Raw genomic sequence first — 27,764 nt, forward strand, 5'->3', positions numbered from 1 at the left:
CAGGCAGCCAGCTGCATTAGCAGCCCTGGTTCACCCTAATCCAGTAACATGGATTGAGATGATCCCAGGTTTGGCTTTGGACCCTAAAAGTGGTGGTGTGTTTCCTGATTTTTGCTGCAGTGTAGCCACTCGGGACCTGTGCAGAAAAGAGTTAGTAAGCAGGCCTGAGAACATCTATCCTTAGAAAGGCCTGTTGCAAAGCCAGCCTTTGGCTGGTGTCTGGAAACTCGACTGGTAAACAGTTCCCTATACTGATTTAAAATTTTCTCTAACTGATAAGGATGGCTCATTGTGCCTAAACTGTTTGTACGAACAAGTGATTTATTCTGAACATCTGCCTTTTTTTCTGAGCGTCTAGGATCTTGGTGTGTGACCAGCCCCCAGTAAAAACCTTGAGCACGGAGTCTCTAAAAAGCTTCCGTGGCGCTCAGCATGGCTCATTGCTGGAGAAGTTAAATGTGTCCTGTGTGACTAGGGTGAGGACTCTTGGAAGCTTGTGCCTGGTTTCCTCTGGACGTCACCACATGCACCATTTCCTTGTGCTTTGTATCCTCTTGCTATAATAAATTTTAGCCAGGAGCACAACTATATGCAGAGTTATTAAGCCCTTCTAATGAGTCACCACAGCTGTGGGTGGTTTCAGGGACCTCTGACGTAGGGTCCCAATTCTAAGCTTTAAGAGTTTACCTCATTAAAACTCCATTTTTTGTTCCTCTAATCCTAAAAGACTTGAAACTTCTGGTCAGTTTCTTAGCCTCTCAGTTCCCTTTTCCACATTTAACAGGCACTCCCAAGTGAATGTTGGCTCCTTTACCCACACAAATACGTTCCCACTGCTCTTTCCTGTTGCCACCAGTAAGCTCTGTAATTTCATGACTTATGATGTCTATTGCCTCTCTTCTTGTCTTTTGTTTGTTGATATATTCCAAGTACCTAGAGCAGTGTCTGGCACATGGGGAGTGTCCACTAACTATTTGTAGACCAGATAAAGTTGGCTTTGGTAATTGGTTGAAGGAACAAAAGTCAAGGACAGGGAAACTAACCATTGAATTTATATTCTTTCTTCTATTTACTGTCCCAGGCAGGTACAAGGTGAACCATTGGGATGCACAAAGAGAATATTAGGATGTCTATTTATATTTAATTTTTTCTCTAAAAAGTAAAAATTAAACATTACTCCTATCAAGTGAATGGGTTGACGAGTGGTGTGCTGTCTTGGATGTTTGTCATAGAGTGCTGTCACACATACTATACAAGGTATCCTCAGTGTCTGCATAGTGCCCACCTTCAGGGAAGAATGTGTTCCCTGCCTTGCACATGAAAGGCCACCCCAGAGTTGTGTACTGAGCATTCTTGGTTATGCTGAGAAAGAGTGCCGGGATTGACAAAACCAAAGAAACCAAACCTATTGCCATCAAGTTGATTCCGACTCATAGCGACCCTATAGGACAGAGTGGAACTGCCCCATAGGGTTTCCAAGAAGTGGCTGGTAGATTCAAACTGCCAACCTTTTGGTTAGCAGCTGAACGCCATGTTGGTTTAGCATGCCCTACATTATTGCAGTGTGTATACCAACTATAGGGGCATCTCTAGGGAGACTGATTTTATTAGGAATAATAATGCAAATTTTTAAACATTTTGTAATGGCATTGAGAAGGATTGAGAAAATCTTGTAAATGACACAGGAGGTTTGTTGATTATTTTATAACAAAGTATTGTAAAAGTGTTGAGAAGGAAAACAGAAATTGTTGAACTTGAAGAACTTGTGTTTGCTTTAAATCAAGAGTTCTGACTTTGCTGACCATAATTCCTTGAATTTTAGGCCAGTTATTAGTAATATTAGTGTGTTGTTGTTAGTGTTTAAGCATATTCTGTCTCTTCAGAGTAAAGGTGGAGTCTTAATTTGGAAGAGCTGAGAAAGTACCTACTCTTTGAAAGAAATGAATACTATGGAAAGAACATTTTGAAAACAGACATTTGAAAATTTTTTCATTGATTTTGTTGCCCAAACATGAAGACTGTCACTTATTATTGAAAACCTCTGGTATCTGTGTACTTTAACAACCTGGAGTCAAATTAGGGAAAAAAAAGGAAAAATCTCTTTTAAAACCTCACAAAGGACCTCAGGGATTGAGATGCAGCCCCTATGATTTTCATTTAAAAAAAAAAAAAAGCCTGATTAATGTCAGAGAAGATGGGCATTTACTAGTAGAATTTCAGCAAAAATCTTTGTGTAATTGATGAGTGGTGTTAAAAATACATTGTCCTACTTCAGTAAGGGTAACAATGATGTACCTTTTCCATTTGGACCTATGCCAAGAAATTTGGAAGACAGCTACCTGGCCAAGTGACTAGAAGAGATCCATATATTTGTCCCCATCCCAAAGGAAGGTGATCCAACAGAATGAGGAACTTATCAAACAGCATCATTAATATCACACGCAGGTAAAATTTTGCTGAAGATAATTAAAAAATTACTGCAGCAATACATCGACAGGAACTGCCAGAAATTCAAGCCAGATTCAGAAGAGGACGTGGAATGAGGGCTATCATTGCTGATGTCAGATGGATCCTGGCTGAAAGCAGGGAATATCAGAAAGATGTTTACTTGTGTTTTATTAACTATACAAAGGCATTCGACTATGTGAATCATAACAAATTATGGATGACTTTGTGGAAAATGGGAATTCTGGAGCACTCATGTAGAACCTGTATGTAGACCACTCATTCAAACAAAACAAGGGGTTATTGCATGATTTAAAATCAGGAAAGGTGTGTGTCAGGGTTGTATCCTTTCACCATACTTATTCAACCGTATGCTGATCAGATAAGCAGAGAAGCTGGACTACATGAAGAAGAATGTGGCATCAGGACCGGAGGAAGGTTCATTAACAACCTGTAACATGCAGATGATATAGCCTTGCATGCTGAAAGCAAAGAACTTGAAGCACTTACTGATGAAGATCAAAGACTACAGCTTTCAGTAATAATTACACCTCAACATAAAAAAAAAAAAAAAAAACCTCACAACTGGACCGATAAGCAACATCATCATAAACGGAGAAAAGATTCAAGTTGTCAAGGATTTCATTTTATTTGCATCCACAATCAACACCCATGGAAGCAGCAGTCAAGAAATCGAACAACATATTACATTGGGCAAATCTGCTGCAAAAGACCTCTTTAAAGTGTTAAAAAGCAGAGGTGTCACTGTGAGGACTCAGGTGCACCTGACCCAAGCCATGGTGCTTTCAGTTGCATCATATGCATGTGAAAGCTGAACAATGAATAAGAAAGACCAAAGAAATCAATACCTTTGAATTATGGTGCTGGCAAAGAATATTCAATTTACCATGGACCGCCAGAAGAACAAATAAATCTGTCTTGAAAGAAGTACAGCCAGAGTGCTCCTTAGAAACAAGGATAGCAAGACTTCATCTCATGTATCTTGAACATGTTATCAGGAGGGACCAGTCTCTGGAGAAGGGCATCATGCTTGGTAGAGTAGAGGGTCAGTGAAGAAGAGGAAGAACCTCAAAGAAATGGATTGACAACAGTGACTGCAACAGGTAGCTCAAACCTAACAACAATTGTGAGGATGGTGCAGGATGGGGCAGTGTTTCATTCTGTTGTTGGAACCAACTCGATAGCACCTGACAATGACAACAACATCATGTTAATCTATTTTTTAGCTATGACAGTCATTGAAACCTGTAACAAAATGAACTTTGAACTAGATCTTCAAGTGGTTGTATCACACAATATGAAACCAAGATTTAAAAAAGATTACAATGAAAAAATGATTAACAGTGCATTGCGTATTATTATGTCATTCTTTAAAAAAAAAAGTTGGTCTGTTTTAATTGTTACTAATGAGTAGTTTTAAAATTTTGGAGACCACTGCTCTAAGCCAAAGAGAAAACTGAAGCTGAGGATGATGAAGTGACCTCTCTCTGAATGCAGAGTCCATCCACAGCAGGGCCAGCGTTTAGTCTTTGTGAGTGTGACTAACGAACCACCTCGCTATAAAACAGTAAAGAGCGAGGGAAGAATTTTGAGGGAAGGCAGAGTAGGAGGGCAAATGAAACAACACTGAAATGGTGTTGACCTAACAGGAAACACAACAGAGAATCCCTGATGGAGCAGGAGAAAAGTGGGATGCGGACCTCAAATTCTAGTAATAAGACCAGACTCAATTGTCTGACGGAGACTGGAGGGACCCTAGAGGTCATGGCCTCTGGACTCTCTGTTATCCCAAGACTAAAACCATTCTCAAAGCCAACTCTTCAAATAAAGATTAGAGTGGACTATAAGACATAAAATGATACTGGTGAGGAGTGAGCTTCTTGACTCAAGTAGACACATGAGACTATGTGGGCAGCTCCTGCCTGGAGGCGAGATGAGAAGGCACAGGGAGACAGGAGCTGGTTGAATGGACACAGGAAATACAGGGTAAAAAGAAGGAGTGTGCTGTCACATTGTAGGGAGAGCAACTAGGGGCGCATAACAATATGTGTATAAGTTTTTGTATGAGAAACTGACTTGAATTGCAAACTTTTCACTTGAAGCACAATAAGAAAAAAGTATTGTGTGTGTTTCAATATTAATCAGTGTAACTTAAGACAAATGATTTATTGTGTCTTAGAAATCAGAATACTAAAATCTAACCAGAAGATTTCCAAGTGCTCATGCTCTCTCTCCCCTGTGCACTCAGTGCACCATATTGCTTTCATGGTTATGGCCTGAATTTTCTACATCCAGTCATTGCTAGCCCACTCCTCTGTTTGACTGAAGCATTTGATTGTCAGCCTTCCCAGTCCACTCCTGTAATCTCAAGACTTCAAGGAAATTTGAAGATGGTTTCTCTTCAGAGATCAAGGTTGGCGATCATTGCATGAGATCTTTTAGAGATAACAGTGAGGATAGAAATTACCTGTATGATTCAGAGATTCAGATAAGGTATGTATCTGATAAGACACAAGTGCCATAAGATCCCAGTAAACAGCAAATAGTTCCTTTAACTGAAGGCTTCTTGGTTTACAGGACTCTAGTTCAGCAATTCTCAAACTTTAATTGTGCATCAGAATCACTGGGAGGGTTTTTAAAGTGGAGATTGCTGACCTAGAGTGTCTGGTTCAGTTGGTCTGGATTAGGGCCCGACACTTTGCGTTTCTAACATGTTCTCAGGTGATGCTGCTGGTGCTGCTGTCCAGGGACCACACTTTGAGGACACCCCTGTAGCTCAAGTAGAATAAGCATACTTGTTTGTTCATTTGCTTTGCCATGAACATGTTTCCCTTCTAGATTCCAGTACTCCTTTTATCCTCCTGCCCCATAAAAACATTAAGATTTACTTCTCTAAGAAAATTTCTGAAGTAGTTCTATCACAGCTTCTGTGTACACCCTCCAGTCTTATATAGCTGACATACAGCAGTCTTTATTCTGCACAGCTCTCATGTGCACAAATTACAGTCACTGTGGTGTATTAATTGTGAGAAATTGCATAAAGCACAGACTTCACTTCTGGCTCTCAGGTCCATAGACCACCACTTAAATAACAGATGCACAGTAATTCTGACCAAAAAGGAGAAAATGCAGAACAGAATTTCAAATTCTCAGAGAATCCAGACTTTATGGAGCCATGGAAGCTGAGTGAACCCCAGAAACTATTGCCCTGAGATAATCTTTAATCCTTAAACTAAAAGTATCTCCTGAGGTCAACTTAAAACCAAACAATAGTTTAACTAGTAAAGAATGTCTGCCTTGAGCGTTGTGCAATTTTAAAGACTATATGGGATAAAATTGACAGCAGCTACTTGAAAGATTAGGTAGGAACTGCTAGGGGACAGTGAGTTTATGTCCATGGGGGAGGAGCAGTTCGGATACGAGGGTGAAAATGGTTACGTAACCTGGAGAACGTGATCACTGTCAATGAATTGTAGATGTAGAAATGGTTGAATTGGTGTATGTTCTGTATATATTCTCAACAACAAAAAATATATTAAAAAATGAAATAGCAGACGCACGTCATGGTCAGTGATTGATCGCTGCGTGTCTCTTATTTCATTCCCGTATAGGAAGCAGAGCCTGTAGTGCTGCCTCTTTGTCTACCAGTGATAACCCCATATGATATTTTACAAAAATGGGGAGGGAACTGACCAAAAAAGATAAAAGCTCATAAAGAAACAAGCGGTACTGCTGGAAGTGAAATTCAGATTGAACAGAGTTACAGAAGAGATAGCTGGTAATGAGAATGCCGACCCCGCTGCTGGCTGAGAGACCGGATATGCAGCCAGAGCCACCTGGTGAAGGGAGCTTATGGACGTAAATGGGGGAAGTGGGTGTGATGGAAAGGATGACGTCCCACAGAAATGACACTGGCATAAAATTTTACCTTAAAGGAACTTTCAGATGTGTTTCACAGCATTGAAAACACAAAGGATACAGTGTTGGAAGTCAGTCCTAACTTAGAAAGGATTATGACAGTTCACCCAGTCACAGAAGATGTCCTAGCTTTCCCGTCGTAAGTTATACAAGAAGGAGGAGGCGAGCACTGTTCACATTGCTGGTTTTTACAGAGAAATAGAACACTTAGATTCTTCGTGGCTCTAGTGTTTTGTAGTGTAATAACTGAATATTAGTTTTACTATTATTTTATTTTCCTATAGATTTATAATAGAGAATTTACAGTGTTTTGACAAAAATTTGAAAGGCAATGTAACAATCCTACATTTTCCCATTGGTTATTAAGACTGCTTTGCATGGTTTCAGTTTGCGTGATCATTTTTATGGTCGCACACTGCTGTGCGAAGCAAGGACTGCCTGTATATGTATATACACACATAGATGTGTATGTACGTATTTATGAATTAATGCATATTTATAAAGACTTTTTTATAAAGATTGTAAAGCAGTACTTCTCAACCTTGGCCCACATAAAAACGTTTGTACAGCACACTGTGATACACAGAAGAGATTGCTCATGGCTGACGCAATGGCCTGGAAGCTCCTGCTACCCCAAGCCCTGCTTAGCTGCCCCAAAGGCTAAAGTGAGAAATGTCTCAAGCTCATGCATCGCTTACTAGAGGCCCATGGGTTAGGAAGCTCAAAAATTAAGAGAATCATAAACTCCCTCAGGAGGTGGGCTCATATAGCACTTAGTATGATGTTCCATGTATATTTTTGACTGACCATATTTGATGTATACAATAATACATACTCCTCATTGAGGTTTCTTTAAAAAGGTAAGAACTGTTAATGAGTTTCCCCGTAGGCATATTTAGTGGCGTATAAAAATGTTTCCTTGTGCTTAATATCCCCTTTCTACACGTGTTAAACCATTAAAATGCGTCATAGTTATTAGAAATGTCACTATATAATGAGTGTTGGGAGTGCAGAGGTGAAGTGAGGAACTTGACTTAGGAAATAACAAGTAGGTGTGGGAACAAGTGGTGTGTTGTCTTAGAAGGAACACATTTTGTGAGAATTTCAGTAATTTCTTTTTATTCGCACAATGCACATGAAATGAAAGGGGGCTAGATAGGAAAATGAGATGTAAGATTTTATGCATTTTTTGTTGTCCTTCCTAATTATTGATGTGAACTTCCCAGGTAATATGTTTTGATAACTAAATATTGGGCATTAAAATATAAAATCGAAAGCTGTATTGTTTTTAGCATTGGTTAAAGTTATACTCTTTAGTCGATGTTTTTTAACTATGAAACAGTGACACGGTTTTTGTATTGTGATGCAGCGTTTAACTCAGCCCTATCTTCTATAGCACTCTTCCTTGGTATGTTTCAGGGCCCCCGTGTTGTATCTCAGCCTGTTCTGTTCTAGAATGTACACCTTACTTTTTAACACTGAAGTGCTTTCTTGAAAGTTTACTGTTTTGCCTTTTGGAATTCAAGCATCATCTCATGTTTGTAATAAAGTATGACTTTTTTTGACAGACTTTTTTTTTTTTAAGCTGTAGGAAATCCTGTGGAGTACTTTAATTGAAAGTAATAAACCAGATGTTTATTATTTAATTTTTTTCTTAGAACAAGAGATGTACCGAGCATGCACAGAGTGTAAATTTGGCTTTATCTACTCGCTTTATAATAGCCACATTTTTCTCTAAGAGATTTCTGTAAAAATGTGATCTTAGTTGAAATTAGAAACACACCAATATTTTAACAGTTGTTCTTAAATTTTGGAGTTAGAAGTGAATTTTGTATGTGAACATTTGTAAACTTACTGCATTTAGCAAATATCTTAGAATTAATACATAATTTCCTTTATAATATTATGTCATTTTTAAATACAGCTTTTTTTGCATAATAGTCTTAACAGAATGTATATTGCCCTTTTTTTTTAGAATGTAAAGATCCTTTCAAGCCATTAAAATTTTGTAAATACATCTTTAAGGAGATTGAATAACTTGTTGGATTTTTATTTTTTAAATACTGTAATTACTTCTTTTTAAGTTTGATGTTTTGTTTTAGGTCATATTGATGCATTTACTTCAAAGCTTTTCCTGCTTGAAGAAATTACCGCAGAAGAATTAAAAGAAAAACTATCAGCTCTCAAGTAAGAAAGTTTACTTTGCCTGGGAACAGAAAAACTTATCAATATAGTCGTTATTTTTCCTTTATCTCTAAATATTGGTTAAGTTTAAATAATTTGTTCTCAAGACTTTTGATCCTCTTATACACTGTGGCTTCCCCCGACCTGGCATGTGACCTGTGTTAGTCATCTCCGCGTTAAATGCCGTGCCAGCAGCACCGGGCATTCCACTTAAGTTGGTGGAGGACAGAGCAAGAGAGTGGCTGGGCATCTGGGAGGTTCCTGGGAAGCACACATCTTACCCCTTTGCAGGGAAGGAAAGGGAAAGGACAGGCACTCTCTCTGCTCTCAGGAATATGTATACTGATTTGAATATCCTAACTTCCAAAAGTCTATCCTTTTACCAAGCATTTTTATGATACATCAGGCTGAAATGAATTTATTATACTCAGAACTCCAAGTGCCTAAATGCAATGGAAAATAACTTGTGAACGTTATTTTCTCATTTAAATCTCACACCTTGCTAGGAAGGGCTGATGGTAGTGTCATCTCCATTTTATACATGAGGAAATGGGGACTTAGGGTGACTTGTCCCAGCGTGCACAGTTGAACCAGCATCACAGCTTGGTAGTGAGTATGTCTGGTTCACCGCTTGGGATTAGAAGTCATCCTGACTTACTAGCAGCGTAACTCCAGCCTTGTAGCTTGACAGTTTTTTAAACTCCCAGATTTAAACTTGAACTCTGCCTGTATTTAAATATGTCCACTTCCATTGAAAGGACTGCTTCTCTTGAGAGGTAACTTGATATGTGAATAGGAAAGGTCTGCTTCTCTTTGAGAGGTAACATCATATATGTGAATAGAAAAGTGTTCCCGTACCCTGCTGTACCACTGCCCTCCTCTCCCAGTGAAAACCGCTTTTAAAAAAAGAAATAATAAAAGGGGTGATTTTAGAATACTAATGAAATATTTACAATAATGTCTTAGGTTTCATTTTTGGTTAGCTACCCCATCCCCATCAGTGACTTTTCTGGCAGCAGACATTCAGAGTGCCCATCAGCTTCTTTGGAAGCTAACTGACCAACATTTCTAACAGGCAAACTGCTGCAGACTTTCAGAGGTACATGAGTGGAACATAAAATAGTGGTCTCGTCACAGTTTCTCTGGCACAAAGCCAAGTACTTTATGATTATGAAGAGACATCAGGAAATGGCAAAAAAATTAAATAGATGTTATAATTTAATCCAAATGGAAATGAGCCTTTATATTCTGAGTTTTACCTGATCTTTTCCACTGGCTCCTTTTGTTACTGAGGGCAGTTCTCTTCCTGAGGAACTGCAATTGTTAAGAGTAAGCTTTGTGTGCTTTAATTGCATGTGAATTTCTTTTATTTAATAGGATTTCAAGTTTATTTAACATCCTCCAACACATCCTAAAGAAATTGAGTAGGTGAGTATTTTTTGGACTAGTTGCCTTGATATGCTGCTGGTCTTTTTGGATGAAAATTCATAGAAACTTTAAAAGTATGCCATTAGGAATAGATAGGAAAATAACTTAGAAACAGAGATTGATTTTATTGTGTGAAAGTTGCATTTGTAAAGATACAAGTAAAAAGATAACATGATAGTATCTGGCTTCAGTGAGCTTGCAACATTTTCCCCTAAGGCTATTGTATTAGTTTCCTATTGCTGCTGTAACAAATTGCCACAAAGTTGGTCCCTTAAAACAACACAGATTATTCTCTTACAGAAGTCTGAAATGGGTTTCACTGGGCTAACAACAGTGTCAGCAGGGCTGGTTCCTCCTGGGGGCTTTGTAGGAGAATCATTTTCCTACCTTCTTCAGCTTCTAGCACCACCTGTGTTCTTTGGCTTGTAGCCCCTTCCTCCCTCTTCAGATCGCCTGATTGCAGTCTCTGCTTCGTCATCACGTTGCTTTCTTCCCTTCTGTGGTAGTATCTCCCTCTGCCTCTCTCTTACAGGACACTGGTGATTACGTCATTTGACCTACCCAGATAGTCCCGGGTGATGTCCCCATCTCAGAAGTCCTTAATTTAGGCATGTCTGCAAAGCCATGTAAGGTGACATATTCACAGGTTCACGTGATTCGGGCGTGGACCTCATGGGGGTCGTTCAGCCTGCCATAGCTGTACTGTTTTAACTTTCAGGATAAAGATGCAGCATGGACCTCGTGATCAAAAATCTTGAGGGTTCGTGGCAAACCTTAGAATATGGGTTCTCTGCCTGATCATTTACCAAACTCTTTTGTTATGTGAACTTTTGCATTCCTCCCGTTAGGCCCTTACCAAAAGGTAAAACAGAAAATAACTCGGAAGCCTCAAAATCTCAAAGATCTAGTTTAACTGTCCCACTTAGCTTACTGTGCAACTGGATGTCCATTTCCTGGTTTGTAAAATGATGATGTTGAGCTCGGTAAGTCGCTAGGTACTTAGCAGTTCTGAGATTCTGTGACTTTGTGGCAGAGGTTTTATTCTATGTGTTCTCTTCCTCACGTGAAGCACAGTACTTAGATATGGAATTTACCAGGTGCTTTTGAGATGTGATTATCGTTAACCTTATTTAGTTTATTAGTTTCCATTGCTCTTGTAGCACATTACCACAGATTACTTAAGTGAAACAACAGAAATGTATATTACCTGAGAGCTCTGGAGTCTGATATAGGTCTCACTAGGCTAAAAACAAGGTGTTGGCAGGACCGCGTTCCTTTCTGTAGGCTCTGGTCAAGTTCCTCTCACATCCATCAGTGCGACCCCTTCCAGTCACATCTCCCTCTGACTCTCTCCGTCTCCCTCTTCCACATTTAAGAACCCTCTAATTGGACCCACTCAGATAATCTAGGATCATCTCTCCATTTTAAGGTCGGCTGACGAGCAACCTTAATTCCATCTGCCTCCATAGTTCCGCTTTACTGTAGGATATATTCACAGGCTTCAGGGTTTGGGACATAGACTTGATCAGGAGACCATTATTCTGCCTACAGAGTTGTACGGGGCCACGTCTTTTGCGTTCGTATGGCACGTAACGCTTCTTGGAGTCTCTTGTTATTCTCAGTGAATTAAATACATTCCTGTGTAAACCAAAGTTCTCTTCATTTAAATGAAGGTAGTTAAGATACATGATTTTCTACTATCAAATCAGCTGCTTTTCATTTTTTTATGTTGTATGGGGGGATTCCCCAGAGGATGAGAATAATTCTGTGGACCTCTTTTGCCAATACTTAGTACTTTTCCCTTTAAAAAGTTAATGAAAACCTAATTTATTAGGGCTGTAGGCAGATCCACATAGGTACAGTATGGTCAATCTTTATTTTTGATGGTATATTGTGGGAAAGAACTAATGTCCTCCCTTGCACTTTGATTCAGAGGATTACACAATCACAAAAAAGCACAGCACAGTAATCATATCCATTTAGCTCTTTATGCTAATTCACTGAATTCCTTAATGCTTTCTAAAAAAGGAAACATGGGGACTCTGATGTTCTGCGTAACTCAGGTTACCGTGGCAGTGGAGTGTCATGATTTAGGGACCAGCCTGTAGCTTTTGACTGTCTGGGTTTAAATCAAAGCCTGACACTTCAGAACTTTGGCCAAGTTGCTTAGTATCTCTAATTTCTATTACTAGCCTTGTAGGGTTGTTATGGAGAATTTAATGAGAAAATGCACGTGAAGTACTACAACAGCAGAGAGTTGATAACAAACATCCAGTGCTGTTAATAACGCTGTTACCATTGTCATCCTCAAAGGACCTCACATGGTTTTGTCATTGTCCCAGTGACTGTTTCTGCCATTTTATCTCCAGGTTTCAATTACTGAAAACCCCTCTGATAAATTGACTAATAAAACAGTAAAAAGAAAATAATCATATTTTCTGAACTTTGGAGCAAGAATTAAAAATCTGTGGCATAAAAAGGGATGCAGATAGTTAAAACGATCTCCAGAACTTTTTTGGTCATGAAAGTATTGTTAGAGGGGGTGTCCCTCTCCCGTGATTGTTCCCAGTTTTAGTAGCAGCTTGTATATGAGGAAGTGCTGTTGAGAGGGGCACACTGAGCCCAGGCCTGAGTTTCATTGTGTGGATTTAGCTTGCAGGAGGGTTCCTACTTGTTATCTCACGCAGCAGAAGATTCTTCGCTCCTGATCTACAAGACCTCCGATGGAAAAGTGACCAGGACGGCGTACAACTTGCATAAGACGCACTGTGGCCTGCCTGCTGTGCCTTCCAGTCTCTCGGTTCCCTGGGTGCCATTAGACCCCAATCTCTTATTACCGTATCACATCCATCACGGAAGAATACCTTGTACTTTTCCACCTAAATCACTAGGTCCCACAGCACAACCAAAGGTAAGTTTTTTTTTTTTAATGACATGTCCCATTAAGATGTTTAGTATTAGTCTGTTTCACTGATGACACAGTATTTCAACCTGAAGTCCACATTTGGCACATTAATCATGGCAGCACTCTGAAACCTATATCCATAGGGGGCCTAGGTTAACTCCTGTGCTCTGCTGAGCCTGCCTTTTATGTCAACGGAACCTTCTCTGTGTGCAAGAGTTATAAGTCATTTAAAGAAAATTCTATTGCCTTGCCCAGTGGGGCCATGGGTAATGTATCCACAAAGCCAAATCCCTGTGTTTTCATTAAAAGCGAATGTAATTTTAGTGATGTTTATTTATGTATACCCTCTTTAATTTTGTAAAAGATTTAAGGCAGTTTGCAGAAGAAAACATACAATTAAAATTGGTGAGTAGGATGTGGAAAAATATAAAAGCAAATTTTAATAATTAGTGAATGAAGTATTTTATTAAAAGTACAGCTTAAGTATTAAGGACTAAATTGTATTTTGCTAAGTATTATATAACTCAGGATATTTGCTGAGTTATAATTAATGCTACTCAATAGAATCCTTCCCACAAATAACAGGTGAATGACATTTTTTTTTACCTGAAATTTTTGTAAAGCCGTGGCTAAAGATAGTCTCCATCATGTCATTCGTAATATCATATAAAAAATTCTAATTTGAGGTTAGTTATAGGAAAAGTTTTGTTTTCTGCAAAAAAATTTAAATATACAAGAAAGGAATACTCAGTATATATTTTTTCTCCCTGCTGCCAAAAAACTTTGAGTCATATTTATTCCCCAAGTTCTCTAATTTTCTTTATGCGGTTGCCTTAGACCATCTATTGCTTGTGTATCCTGTGGATATTCTGTTCTTTTTTTCTTTCTATATTGTACTAAATTGTTCTACAGTGTCCTCAAGTCCTTTTGATAAATAGCTGAAATACAAGTATTGAGATTTTTTTTTTTTTTACAATTTACACTGAGGTGGTTTATATGTTTCTCAGTTGTGTACCTTAATGCTACTGTTGGGGGTATCTTTTCAGAAATGAGAGCTCTTTTCACATTCCTAGTTGAGTTTGGCCAAGAAAAGTGTAAATGCGGTTAACTAGTTGGAATGAGTGAGAGAATGATGAGAGTCGTTTTTAGCATTTTGAACTATTTTATCTACAGTTATGGCTATTTGCAATTTGACTTGAATATAGGTAGTAATTTTTATAACCTTCTAAGGTAAAATTTTCTGAACTATAACTTAAAAATAATAATTGCAGAACTCTTTTTGAAGGATTTATGTTCTTTCTAGGAGAATAATTTTTTTTTAATTTAGAAACTCTGACCCATAAACATGTAATTCTGTCTGCGGATGGCTTACTCCTTTCTAGCGAAAATGAACAGTTTAATACCTTGACATTCAACAACTTTTAAGTGAAAGTAAAGAATGTATTATGTATTATGTTTGCACAAGGTGTTTTCTAGAGTAGAAGTGCCCTGTATGGTTTCCTAGGCTGTAATCTTTACAGGATCGGATCACTAGGTCTTTTCTCCTGCAGAGCCGCCGGTGGTTTCAAACCACCAGCCTTTTAGTTAGCAACTGAGTGCTTTAACCATTGCATCACCAGGGCTCCTGAGAATTACCCTACTTTCCTCTTTTACATCCTCTTACCCAGGCCATAGAACGGGACTTTGTAGCTCCAGCCAAACTAGGCAAAGATAGGAATTCTAGCCTTAGCAGCAATGCGGAAAGACCAGAGCTTCAGGAAACCCAAGGAAGCAAGACCCTGTATAAAGCATAAGTCACCTACATATTTTCATGGTGTAAAGCTGTATATAGCAAATGTTTGTGCCTCAACTATGATTCCTTAGCCCCCTGTCCGCTGGAACTCAGCTCTTTATATAGGGCCTTGGTCCTATCCCTGAGGAACGACACCGCAGCATGACCTGCATCTCCCTCCCGACCCACTGCACGAAGCGTGCACCGGAGGGCCCCATGTGCTTCATGTGCTGCTCCTGACACTGCCACCTCCAGTCCTCTCGCGCTGGTGCCATACCTGTCGCTTCCTCCTTCCACAGCTTCTGTAAGAAGCACTCTTTACACATAGGTACACACACACGTATATGATCTCACAGTGGAAGTCTTCAAAATGCTTACTTTCCTCACGTATGCATTAGAATTGTTGCTCTGTTGCTGCCAGTTGCCATGGAGTCATGCACAAGGGGATCGAGCCGTTGTAATCCGGAGGGTTTTCATTGGCTGATTTTTTGGAAGTAGATCACCAGGCCTTTCTTCCTCGTCTGTCTTTAGTCTGGAAGCTCTGCTGAAACCTGTTCAGCATCATAGCAACACATAAGCCTCCACTGGCAGGTGAATGGTAGCTGCTCTTGAGGTGCATTGGCTGGGAATCGAACCCAGACCTCCAAGATGGAAGGCAAGAATTCTACCACTGATCACCATTGCCCCCGATAGATGCAATTAGTGTTGTTGGTATACCCTTATAGGAAATCCCATTGACTTAAAATCAGCAGTTGAATGGGGAGTAGCATAGATAATCTAAGCGTCACAGCAGTTTTCTAATCAGCGTATTACAAAAGTTCAGCAGATTCAGACATACTGGCAGACTCAAAACCCAACTCAAATTTGCCCTTTCTATTCATCTAATTGTAAACGAAAAAGTGCCCAAAAGACAAGATTCTGGGAAAGGGAAGCTGGAGGCTGGTCCGTTCTAGTGAGCCACGAGCTCACTAGAGCAATGCCAGCACTATTTCCACAAGACGAATCCCTGGGTGGCTCAAACAGTTAACCACTCGACTTCTAGCTGAAGGGTTGGCAGTTGGCAGTTTGAACCCACCCAGAGTCGCCTCAGAAGACAGGCCTGGCGATGTGCTTCCTAAAGGTCCCTGCCTTGGAAACCCTACAGAGTTTTCTACTGTGTACACATGGGGTAGCCGTGAGTCGGAAAGGACTCCATGGCAACTAACACCACCACGAGGAATGTGCGTGTGCTGGAGTTACAGGATCACCCGTCGCTCCCAGGCCCGGAATTCAGTGGGCATGATGCAGAGAAGCAGAAAGGGTGCAGGGCGGCTTAGACAAAGAGGCAGATATGGGCAGGTTCTGGGGAAGTGGTTTCAGGCTCTACCACTTTCCTTCTTCTCTCCGGTGCCGACCTTCACCGTTATCCTTTTTAAAAGCTTTATGCTCTCTCAGTGGCTGAAGAAGTTACAGCATTTTTACATCTCATCTTCAGGAGGACGCGGATTAACAAAGGACTGTGTCCTAGGAATTGACCTCCTCTGCCCCTGAGGCTGTGAGCTAGTCTGTGAGCTGGGAGCTGACGTCCTCTGTTGCTGAGACTGTGAGCTAGTCTGTGTCCTAGGAGCTGACCTCCTGTGTCCCCAAGACTGTGAGCTAGTTCGTGAGTTAGAAGTTGACCACCTCTGTCACCAAGACTGTGATTTAGTCTGTGTCCTAGGAGCTGACCTCGTCTGTCCCCAACACTGTGAGCTAGGCCATGAGCTAAGAGCTGACCTCCTTTGTTGCTGAGACTGTGAGCTAGTCCGTGTCCTAGGAGTTGACCTCCTCTGTCCCCGACACTCTGAGCTATACCATGAGCTAGGAGTTGACCTCCTCTGTCACTGAGACTATGAGCTAGTCCGTGAGCTGGTACTCTGAGGAAGAGTAGGCATGAGGAGAACCAGCGTAAGAGTTTCTTCCTCATACCGCACACCCCTGCCTCTTCCCCTTTTCCTAGCCTCTGTTTCTCTTATAATTTTTCCTCCCCCTTTTTCTTGCATCCTCTTCTCTTTCATCTCTTCAGTTTTGTTTTTTTTTTTTTTTTCTTTTCTTCTTAGGTTCTCCTCCCTTTTCACTTTTCTTTCATGTTCATTCTTGTTTCCTTCTTCCGTTTTGGACTCCCCTGTTTCCCGCAGCCTTTGTCTCGTTCTCTCTTTTCTTTTCCTTCTTCCTTATCTTTTTGTCTGTCTTTTCTTGTCCATGTTATTTCTTTATGACCTCGACCTCCTTATATTTCCCTTCTCTTCCTTCACATTTCTGATTTCTTCCTTCCACTGGCCCTTCATCTTCATTATTGCAGATGAACACACACTGCTCAGAAGGCCTGTTGTTCCCTCGTTTTCTAATTTGACGTTTTAGCCTCCTCCGAATTTAACACAGAGTGTGCTCCCCCTTCACATCTCTTCATGCCACCCTGATCTTCTGTCTGCTTCACTGATGGTTACTTACAAGTTCAGTGCTTTGGAATTCTGTCAAATGAAAACTTGTTCAGAAACAGCCAAGTGGTTGAGGATTAAAACTACCTAAAGGATCATTTACGAGGTGATTAGAAGCTGTGTAAACTATACGGAGCTGACTGGACACAGGTGTGCTGTCAGTATGTTAAGCTATTCTTGGCCTCATCTCTCTTAGGTTGCTGGAACAAGAATGCAGACGCGTAGCCGCAGGAATCCGGTTTCCATGGAAACCAAAAGCAGTTGCCTGCCTGCTCAGCAAGTTGAAAATGAAGGAGTGGCTCCAAATAAAAGAAAAATAACTTAAGGGCTGTACCACTGAAAATGAAGTTCCAGAGAAAACCAGTTCTAACAATGTTAAATTTAGAAAAATGTGAGGAGAAATATGCCTAAAAGAGCAGTAGGCAAGAGGAAACTTTTTATTTGAGTGACCTCGCAAGTTCCTGGAGTGCCTTGAAAACCTGTGTTGGCCATGTGAACTGAAAAGGAATGTTACACTCTTAACTCTCATGTTTGAAGAGAATCTAAATGTGTTTTAACATTCTCATGGCAGGGAAATAAATGAGAAAGAAAAATATTTTTATAGTAGACCTTTTCTAAATATTGTAAATAGGAAACAAATTTGCTTTTTTCAAGCACAGCATTTACCATTATATATTATTTTAATAATTTAATTACATCTCCATTCTGTTGAGATTGGCTGAAAAGGTAAAATCTTGCCACTGTATTTTTGAGCAGCGTGACCCTGTTTCTGACCTGTTGGGACCATTTTTATATATGGCTTTCAGTGAGAATTGTTGCAGGTTAATGAAGCTAATAACAAAAACCTTTGTGAAATTTTATTGCAGGAGCCCCCAAAAAAAACCCTGCCTCTGATAAGTCACAAGTTATGTTTTCTTGTGGTGCAGCCATCAGTTTGTTAAAAAAACCATTTGTGGTTTAACAGGTTTGGCAAGAGCGCCTCTACCTCGGGGCACACACCCCAGCTGAGTACTGACACACACTCCTGAAAGCAAAGAGATGTTTGTTTTCAGAAAAATCCCTTTATGCCCACTGAAAAGGTTAATGTGTGGTGAAAACATAAACTGTTTTTTCCTCATCTATGTTAATTACATTTTCCAGGCCCATATTTTAAAGAGTTGAATGTGAAAAGGGGTGTGATCAGCTGACATTACTGTAGCCAGTTTGGACTTAGAAAAATTTTAATTTTTGCATCCCTGTTATTATGCACTAAAAATTTCAGAAATCATGTGCGTCATCTGTGAAATACAAGCTTTCTAATCCAAGGCAATGTTTGCTTTGTTTTTGAATTTTTTTAATGTGTTTTATATCAATACAAGAAAGGAGGCCTTTAAAAAATTGTCAACTATTATAAATAACAGTTGAGAATTTTTATCTTCAACTACCAAGTTTTCTGTTTTAATTTTTGGTCGGTTATAAAAATTTTTTAATTATTTAGTGAATAATAGTAAAGTTATTTTATGTATTTTAATATATCGTGTTCTCATTCTGCAATTCCTTTTTTAAGTGATTAAGGTTTGTTTGGTATTTAATTGGTATGATCTTTTTAAAAAAACCTTATTTTAGTCACATGTCCCAGAAATATTTCAGTCCTGAATCATTTGGCATTGAGCCAAGGGAGAGGCAGGACTTTCCATAGAATTTCTTCTTTTTACAAAGCTGGACAATGATTGCTTCAGACTTCGGAATACCAGAAAGACTTGGCTTTCGTTTTTTCCATACTGTTTTTCCCGTTGTAAAATATGTGGTCTTATAAGTGATTATTTTGCAGTTATCTTAGCCATACATTTGAGTAAGTAGTAATATATATAAACTTAATTTTCTACTTTTGTTAAATCAAGCATTTTAATATATATATTTGATGATGTCCTGTATTGTTTTTCTTGATTTTTAGTACCGAAAATACATAAGCAAGCAAGTAACATTGACAATATGAGCAAAGATATTTAAAACAAAACAGAATGGTTACAGCCCATGTTGGCAAGGATGTGATGAACCTGGCCCACTTATACTTCAGTGACGAAGCTAAAATTTATGCACACCTCCTGTAACAATTCAGTAAGCATTTGTGTACAGCTGTATGGCATGCCATCGAAAATAGGTCCCCACTGTTACTCACTCATGAAGTTCTTTTTCACATATTACGATATTTATTTGACTTCATTATCTGTCTTCTTGAATAGACTACAACCTCCACAAGGGCAAAAACCTAATAGCTTTGTTCAGTATTGTATAGCAAACACCTGACATAGTACCTGTCATGTAGTCTCTCAGCATAAGTTAGATGCATGAATAAATCAATATGTAGATGTCAAGGATTTTTTTAATTTTTTTTAGAAGCTCACATTCCAGTAGAGGACATAAGCCTGAAGATAAACAATACTGGTCTATACAATAAGCTGTGATACAGTAATGTAATAGACACATCTAACCCAAACCTGATAGTTAAAGGGTTTCTGAAATAAAACTTGAGCTGAGTCTTTTAAAAATGAGCAGGAGTTGTACGGAAAGCATGAACGATGGTCCACAAAGAAAGAAGAGCAGCATGTGCAAAGCATGAGAGATGGTCAGATTGGAGGATGGGAATTTGAGAGGTGAGAGAGAGGTACAGGTCGGGGCAGACATGCCATGCTAAGACACTGGTCCTGAGCAATGTGGAACCAGGAATGGATCTTAATAAAATGATCATATATTGGAAAAACTCTTGTGGGCATTAGTCTAGAGAATGGAACGCAGCTGGGAAGGGTGGTTGTTGTTGTTAGGTGCCATCAGGTCGGTTCCGACTCATGGTGACCCTATAGTCGCTGGAATGCAGCTGGGAAGGATGGTAGGGAAGGAGAAAAATGGGAACACTGCATTGTAGTAATTCGAAAACAGGCCCTGAATTAAAGCAACAAGAGTAGGTGTGGGCTCAAGTGATACATAAGAGAAAAAATGACAACTTGGTGATGTAGGTGATAGGGAGAGCCAAGTATGACTGCCCAGTTTCTCATTTGGGATACTGGGTAAATGATGGCCCTATTCATTGAGAAAATCAGGGGAGGAATGTGGTCAGAGTGGAGAGAAAGTTAAAAAAGTATTTTCCTTAACCATTTCTACTCCCTGAATTTAGGGTTTGGGTGCTGTTTATCTATTGCTACTTATATTGCACCAAAACTTAGCTATCTAAAACAGCAAACATTTATTATCTCACAGTTTCTGGGTCAGGAGTCCAGGTGTAGTGTAGCTGGGTGCCTCTAGCTCAAAGTCTCACAAGGTTGAGGTCATCTGAAGGCTTAACTGGGGTTGGAGCATCTGCCTCCTAAAGTCTCCCTCACATGGCTGTTGGCGGGAGACCCCCGTTTCTCCCAAGTTGTTGGCGGTAAACCTCAGGTCCTCACCACATGCACCGTCTAGGTCTGCTGGAGTGTCTTCACAACATGGCAGCTGGCTCCCGCAAGACTGAGCAATCCAAGAGAGAACAAAGAGGAAGCCACGGTGTCGTTTATGACCCAGTCTTGTAAGTCAAACACTGTCACTAAAAGTCTACACTCTTAGGCTCCGCCTCTTGGAGGGAAAAGTATGAAAGAATTTATGAACATATTTTTAAACCACCACAGGTGCTGTGAACAATTTGGGATATAGAAGAAGAAACCAGTTCAGTGTGGACAGAAAAGAGAGGACACTTTTTAATGTATTATCAATATGTTAAATCTGAGTAGACATAATTGATACCAAAGATAGTTGATGATTTGGGTCTGGATTAAACTTCCCACAACTGTATTTTAGAGAGGAATTTAAAGAAGAGCGTGATCACCTGATACTACTGTAGCCAATTTGGATTTACGGAGAAAGGAAATTGTTTAATTTTGGGGTTCCTGTTACTTAATGTGCTCTAAAAGTTTCTCATCGGTACAGATTTGGGGATCATTGGTGTGTCTGTGGTGATTAAAACCAAGGAAAAGAAGAGGATGACACAGCAGAGGTGATGGCAATGAGAAGGGGGCTGTGAGCGGAGCCCTGGGTAAAACCATATAACTGCAATGAAAGGAAAGAAGCCATTGGCTATTAAAAAGCCTTAATAGCTTCAAGAAGAGAAGTTTCATGGCTAGTATGGAACTCTGATTTATAAACATGAAGAAATAGAAAGTGGAGACAGTGAAATTCTTCATTGCCAACTGATCAGCAGAAATTGAAAATAGCATTCATTGCTCCTTGGATCTTCTTTTGCAGATGTAATGCAAGTTAACACATTAATTTCCTTTAACCAGTCCTGCTTCTTGGATTCCGTAACAAATTCAAATCCATAGCATATAAGGAAGAGGAGCAGGTATAGGGCCAACAGAGGGAAGAGAACATTTTCGTTTCTTTTTAATGTTTTATTACCAACATGCTAAATGTAAAGTTTCTGAGGGACATTCAGGTAAAGATGTTTGCTGTATGCCATAGCTATCTGATGCTTTTTAATCAAGCCTTGGAGTATTTGATAGCAAGATTTATTGAGTTTCTCATTGAGAGGTAGAGATATGAGGAAGCATTTCACCGATCCACACTCTTGCCGTGTTCCTGGCTAACGTGAAGGCATCTCATCAAGATACATAAAAGCACACACACTGAAACATCTACTTGGGGCTTGGGTCTCACCTGCCAGGCAGAGCTTACAAAAAGAATTGAGGCCTAGGCCTTGTTTCTAGGCCCAGAATCTAGGTTGCTCTGTCAAACAGGAAGATGTCAACAGTCAAGGGTTCACCCTTGGTAGGTATTAGTGTTTGTTTTAAATACACGAGCTCTGTCAAAAAGTGATCAAGCAAGAGGTGCAAAACAGTTATTTTTTATTTGTTTACTTTTGCTGTAGGTACATGGTATAGCCGGTTTAATTCTCTAAGAAATGAAGAAAAAAAAAAAAAAAGCCTGAGTATAAATCGTTTTGTAAGTGTAGAGATTCTGTGATACTAGGTTGAATCCAACCTCTTACTTGAGACTCTGCATTTCTTGGGGGGGAAGCAGCGATCTTTTCCGTATTCCCTATCCTAGGTTTTGCTTACCTGAAAATATACAACACAGGAGCGAACGTGCGCTTTAATCTTACGAGTCACGCTTAGTAGGGCCAAATCACACTGATGCTGTGGACTTCCGTTCCCTCTAGAGCACCACATTAATGGAACGGCAGCTCCAGCCAGGCTTTACCTTCTCACCGATTAGCCATTCGTGTCCCTGCCTGCATGATTTTGCTCAGGAAGCTACATCTGCTTGGATTTATTATAAAAAAAAAAAAAATTTTTTTTTCTTTATCAGAACCTTGCAAACCCTGGTGGCGTAGTGGTTAAGCGCTACGGCTGCTAACCAAAGAGTCGGCAGTTCAGATCCACCAGGTGCTCCTTGGAAACTATGGGGCATTTCTACTCTGTCCTATAGAGTCACTATGAGTCAGAATCAACTCAACAGCACTGGGTTTGGTTTTTTGGTTTATCAGAACCTTACCTGTCGCCTATCAAATTGATGATGCATTTCTGAGCATTCATTGGTGTAATGTGTTAAACCGATCTCATGAGGTGTAAAGATGAATCAGATTGGTTTCTGCCTTAGGGGTATTCCCTGCTCTGGCTGGGGATAGGGATGGGCACGGTTAGCTGTAACAACGGGCAAAATGTTCCCAGAGAACCTGGGAGTAAGAGAACCGTGTGGTACAAGTGACATCTAAACTGTGTTTGAAAGACAAGGAGAAGATGAATATGGACCAAAAAGGGAACAGGGCACTGCAGCATGAGGGGAAATCAGATAAAAGGTGCTGATTTTAGGAAACAAGTATGCTCATGACAAGCGTGGGAGTGAAAGATGATAAACAGGAGAAGTTGAGGAGGTAAATTAGCGCTCTGTAGTGGGGATCTTGGATGTTATCCCCAAATAGTTTGATTTTATTCTGAAAGCAATGAGACATTGAAGGCTTTTTGAACAAGATGCCAATCAGTTTTAGGAAGGTTACAAGAGAATTATTTAGAGAGGAAGAGGACTGATAACAAAGAGATGTAGATGAGAAAACCATTTCAGACATAGCACTGATCAGATTCGGCCCTCCCCCGAAAGGAAGGTTTCCTCAGACACCGTGCTGGGTGTTCGGAATACAAAGATGAATTAGAAGCCCTCAACTGTTCACAGTTTCATGGAAAGAGACAGCTAAACAAGTACAGAAAAAACAATACAGGTATTGTAAGTAGACTACATAAAAGAAGTAGGGGTTGCTTCTACCCACAGGTGTCCAAAAAAAAAGAATTTTTTTTGTTTTGTTTTTTTAAATAAATAAGGTGATGCTTCAGTTGGAAACCTTATCTTCTTAAGCTTTTACCCCTCTGTATCTAGAGCCAAGCCTGGCAAATAGTACACATTCCATAAATGTATATTAAACTATTGAACAAATGTGTACATGTTCTGCAAGCCGATAGGGCCAGGGTAGGACTGGAAAGAGCAGAGTAAGGAAGAGAGGACACAGGAAAGGGAGCATATGGGGAATTGTGAGGTGAGAGGATTCAGAGACAGTTGAGATTTCTAGCCTGAGTGCTGCCACTGGCTAAATGAAAATATTAGAGGAAGAACAAGAACGGGGCTGAAAAGATAGTGTTTTCAACCAAAGATTAGCAAAACAAGGGGATGTTCTGTAGAATGGAATTGTGGGCCTGCAACTCTGGGAAAGAGATAGGCATGTCAGGGCCCGCCTTTCGGCTGATCCTCCAGGCAAGGCAGGGCTGGCATGTCTGGAACCAAGCTGGTCTTCTTCCCTCCTCTTCCGCTTTTGTTGGGCCAAGAGGCTGAGAGTTTGGTTATATACTGCATAATTGAGCAAATAAATGAATACACTGAGAATAATGGGAAGGGGGATTTCAATAATAAACCGTGTAGTATTGGATTGGAATTGGAAGTCTCAGTGTGAACTCTTGGCATTTAACATGTAGGTCATGAGAGGTGGAGAAGGAGATACAGCCATGTGTGTACATGTGCGTATGTATTTCCTAACTCTGCTGAGATGACCTGGAAGCCAATAACACTTCAGTAACAATGAGCATACCTAGCACCCAGGTCTGGGTTTCTAAATCCCATTCTTCACCAAAAGAATCCAGGGCTTCTTGAAGAAGCTAATTCTAAGATGGGCAGGAAAAATACAAGGTGAGCTTGGAACATGATGTTGCACTGGAAGGTAAGGAGGTGCCCAAAGAATGAGCACAGGAGCTAGCTTAAAGGAGCTCCCAGGTCTGGGAAAATGGTAGCATCAAATAGTGACAATAATGGATTATAAGGCTTTGAGTAAAATAGAGATCGAGTTCATACTGATAGAAATGAATAAAATAAATGAGGAGGAAGAAGAGAATACTATCCCACAGTAGAATGCCAACCAGTAAATCTAGAAGGAATGATGGAATTAGAAAAATCATCAACTGGCAACCATTACAGTAACAATTGTTTTCCCTAGTGATCATCAATGAATGATCATGTGGGTGAAATTTTGATGACAAACAGGAATATTTTCATAGTTTCCATCTCCCCACAAAATAGTTATTACATTTTTATTATTTAATAAGTATAGCATACTTATTAAATTACTAATGCCAGAGAAACTGGGCAGAAACTGTCTTAGCCAAGTGATGAAAGTTAATATCACCAGTATGAGACAAATCAACACGATATGCACCAATAAGACCACAACATCACTTATCTGGTGTATTCCTGCCAAACGTGTCTAAATCACGAGGGAATATCAGAGAAACCTAGACTGAGGGGTAGTCTATAAAGCAGAAACCAGTTGCCCCTGGAGTCAGTTCCTCCTGGTCACTAATCTTCAAAAATGTCAAGGTCACGGAAGACAGAAACACTGTGGAACTGTTTTAGATGAAAGAAGACGCTGAATGTTGACTCACGGTCCTGGTCCAGTAAAGGACATTACTTGAACAATTGTCAAAACTCGAATGGGGTTTGTAGATTAGATGGTAGCAATGCATCCATGTTAACTTCTTGATTAAATGGTTATATCAGAGCGAGTCCTACAGTTACATAAGTAATGTCTGCAACGTATTCTCAAATTGGAGAATTTGGACAGAGATATACTAACAGTTGGGGAGTCTGGATGAAAGGTGTATAGGAGGTGTGTGTGCTATTTCTGCAATTTTTATATAAATTCGAGATTATTTCAAAACAAAAAGTTTTTAAAGAGTGTTATCGACAGTGCCAGATACTATAGAGAGGTCAAGGAAGATGAAGACTTAGAAAAATGCTATTGGAGTAGACAATCAACAGCAGATTCAGTGGCGGAGGGGAATAGTCAACGGCACTTAGAGTGGACTGAGCAGTGAATGAGGGAGGGGCCGCTTGGAGATGCCAGTTTGTGAAGTTTATTGAGGAAGGAAGGTAGGACGACAACCGGAAGGAAAACCCAGGAGGAAGGGTTTCATTTTGGTTTTTAGAATGATGTGGGCATATTTTTGTTTACAGATTAAGAGGATCATACTTGTAAACTGAAGCAATTCAAAGATGCAACAGATAAGAATTGGTGGAGAACTGGGGGAGGGAGTGTCATTGGAACCCTTGGATGGAGCTGGAGAATTAGATCAAGATACTAGGTGTAAAGGTTCAACCCGGCAGGAGTCTCCAGTCCCCTTCTCTCTCCTCTCTCAAAAAAACCCTCTATCCCATCCACTGTGGTGTAACCAAAAACCCGCTGCCGAAGGGTCAATTCCGACTCATGGCGAGAGTGACCCCAGCTCCAGGGGTGGACCCTGATAGGTCTAATTTCCCTTTCTGTTGTGATTTGTATAGTAACTCAGCTCTAAACATGGCAAACCTCTTGGGCCCAGGAAGTGGTTTAAGGGTAGTGCCCCATCAGTTCAAATCTCGGGACTCTTATTAGACGTTTATGAGATGAGGCACTCTGAACAAAGATGCACCATAGCCCTGGTGCCCTCACAGCCTACTATGGACAGAAGAGATGCCACCCCGAGGATGAGCTGTACACTCTGAAGGAGGAAGCAAGGAAGTTACGGGAAGCATACCTAAAGCTGTCCCTACTCCTGGACTTTTTGGTTCCTTTAGCCAATGCAGTTCAGATCCGCCAGGCGCTGCTTGGAAACTCTATGGGGCAGTTCTACTCTGTCCTATTGGGTCGCTATGAGTCGGAATCGACTCGACGGCACTGGGTTTGGTTTTTGGTTTGGTTTTTTAGCCAATATACCTCTTTTACTGTTTACCAGTTTGAGTAGGCTTTTCAGTTACTTACAACCGGAAACATCCTAAACAATAAAGAAACCATGAGGGATCCATCTGATAACAAAGAGAGGAAAATTCACATAGTCCTGTTTTTAGTGTCTCATACCTGAAATTTATAACCCAAGTCCACAAAAGTCTTTCCTCGAAATTCCTACCCTGCTTATTACAAAATCACAAATTCTAAATATCAGATATTATCTCTCCTTATTCTCTTTCAGTTGTTTATATCCATCCTGAACAGACTGTGAACTCCGCCCGGGCTAGGCTGTGTCTTTATATGCCCGTGTATCGAACCACAGGCCGAATGCGGGCAGGGCTAGGCCGACAGTGGACAGTCAGCAAGCGTTGGATCGTGCTGACTGTTGAGGGCTCTCCATAAGCTGGCGTGTGCTTGGGCTGACTCCACCTGCATTTCAGACCCCCCGGGTGGCGTAGTGGCGCAATGGTTCAGAGCTCGGCTGCTAACCAACAGGTCAGCGGTTGGGATTTACCAGGCGCTCCTTGGAAACCCTGTGGGGCACTCTACTCCGTCCTCTAGGGTCGCTATGAGTTGGAGTTGAGTTGAGGACTTTTTTTTTTTTTAAGGTGGCATAGTGTTTAAGAGCTCACCTGTTCACCGAAAGGTCAGCAGTTCAAATCCACCAGCTGCTCCTTGGAAATCTAGGGGGCAGCTCTACTCTGTCATATAGGGTTGTTATGAGTCAAAATCAACGACAACAATGGGCTTGGTTTTTTGGTTTTGACTAACAAGGACAGCTCTATGGCAGCTATGAGCCCTGCACAAGAAAACAAATAAAAAAAAAAAAGAAAGAAAACTTGTGTTTATTAAAGGCCATATCAATCGTCGCTCTAGAAAAGAATAAGGTCCCATGTTTTGGATACATGTTTACAGTACTGCCTAACTCGTGTAAAGTTACTCTGTCGCATTTAAGAGCAACAAAGCAAGTACAATTCAGGTTAGATTTAACAATTGGAAGATACCATTTTTCAAAACCTCTTTAAATTCTACCTGGCAGCCCAAACTCTGTCTGAGCATGAGTATGTAGTCTGCGATTCGTCCTGGGACAGCACACGCAAAAAAAGCTTATCTCTTATCGAAGGGAGTGGCCTGTGTCCAATCACTGGTGTGCTGGCAAGAATGTGCCTTCTCCTTTACACAACTCATGAGGCCTCTGTCTGCAGAGAATGTTCTCCAAAGCCAAGTAAACAAATCATCCACAGTTTGGCAAACTGGTCTTTCAACAAACCTCTGCCCAAAAAAGCTCCTGAAACTAAACTGTAAGGGTTGGTTTTTTTTTTTTTCCTAATAAAGATAATGTTGTGTCCAAGAGCAGTCTCACCGACTGCATAATCCTTCATGAGGCCGTAT

The 27,764-nt window shown here is 40.3% G+C and overlaps 1 protein-coding gene across 10 annotated transcripts in view; it reads left to right on the forward strand.

The window, feature by feature from the left end:
• Positions 1-27,764, forward strand: part of ICE2 (interactor of little elongation complex ELL subunit 2) — a 78,204-nt gene extending 50,440 nt beyond the window's left edge. For 3 of the 10 annotated variants that reach the window (XM_010598020.3, XM_003418335.4, XM_010598023.3), the window contains exons 13-16: positions 8,487-8,571; positions 9,946-9,996; positions 12,649-12,907; positions 17,325-27,752. In XM_010598020.3, coding sequence (XP_010596322.1) covers positions 8,487-8,571; positions 9,946-9,996; positions 12,649-12,907; positions 17,325-17,453 — 524 coding nt within the window. In that variant the 3' untranslated portion in view covers positions 17,454-27,752. Of the gene's footprint in view, positions 1-8,486; positions 8,572-9,945; positions 9,997-10,528; positions 10,595-12,648; positions 12,908-17,324 lie in introns of those variants that run through there. The other 7 variants (XR_010317432.1, XR_010317433.1, XR_002787751.2 and 4 more) reach the window with 5 other exon arrangements.

This window comes from Loxodonta africana, chromosome 13 (assembly GCF_030014295.1).
Source record: "Loxodonta africana isolate mLoxAfr1 chromosome 13, mLoxAfr1.hap2, whole genome shotgun sequence".
In the NCBI taxonomy this organism is placed as follows: Eukaryota; Metazoa; Chordata; class Mammalia; order Proboscidea; family Elephantidae; genus Loxodonta; species Loxodonta africana.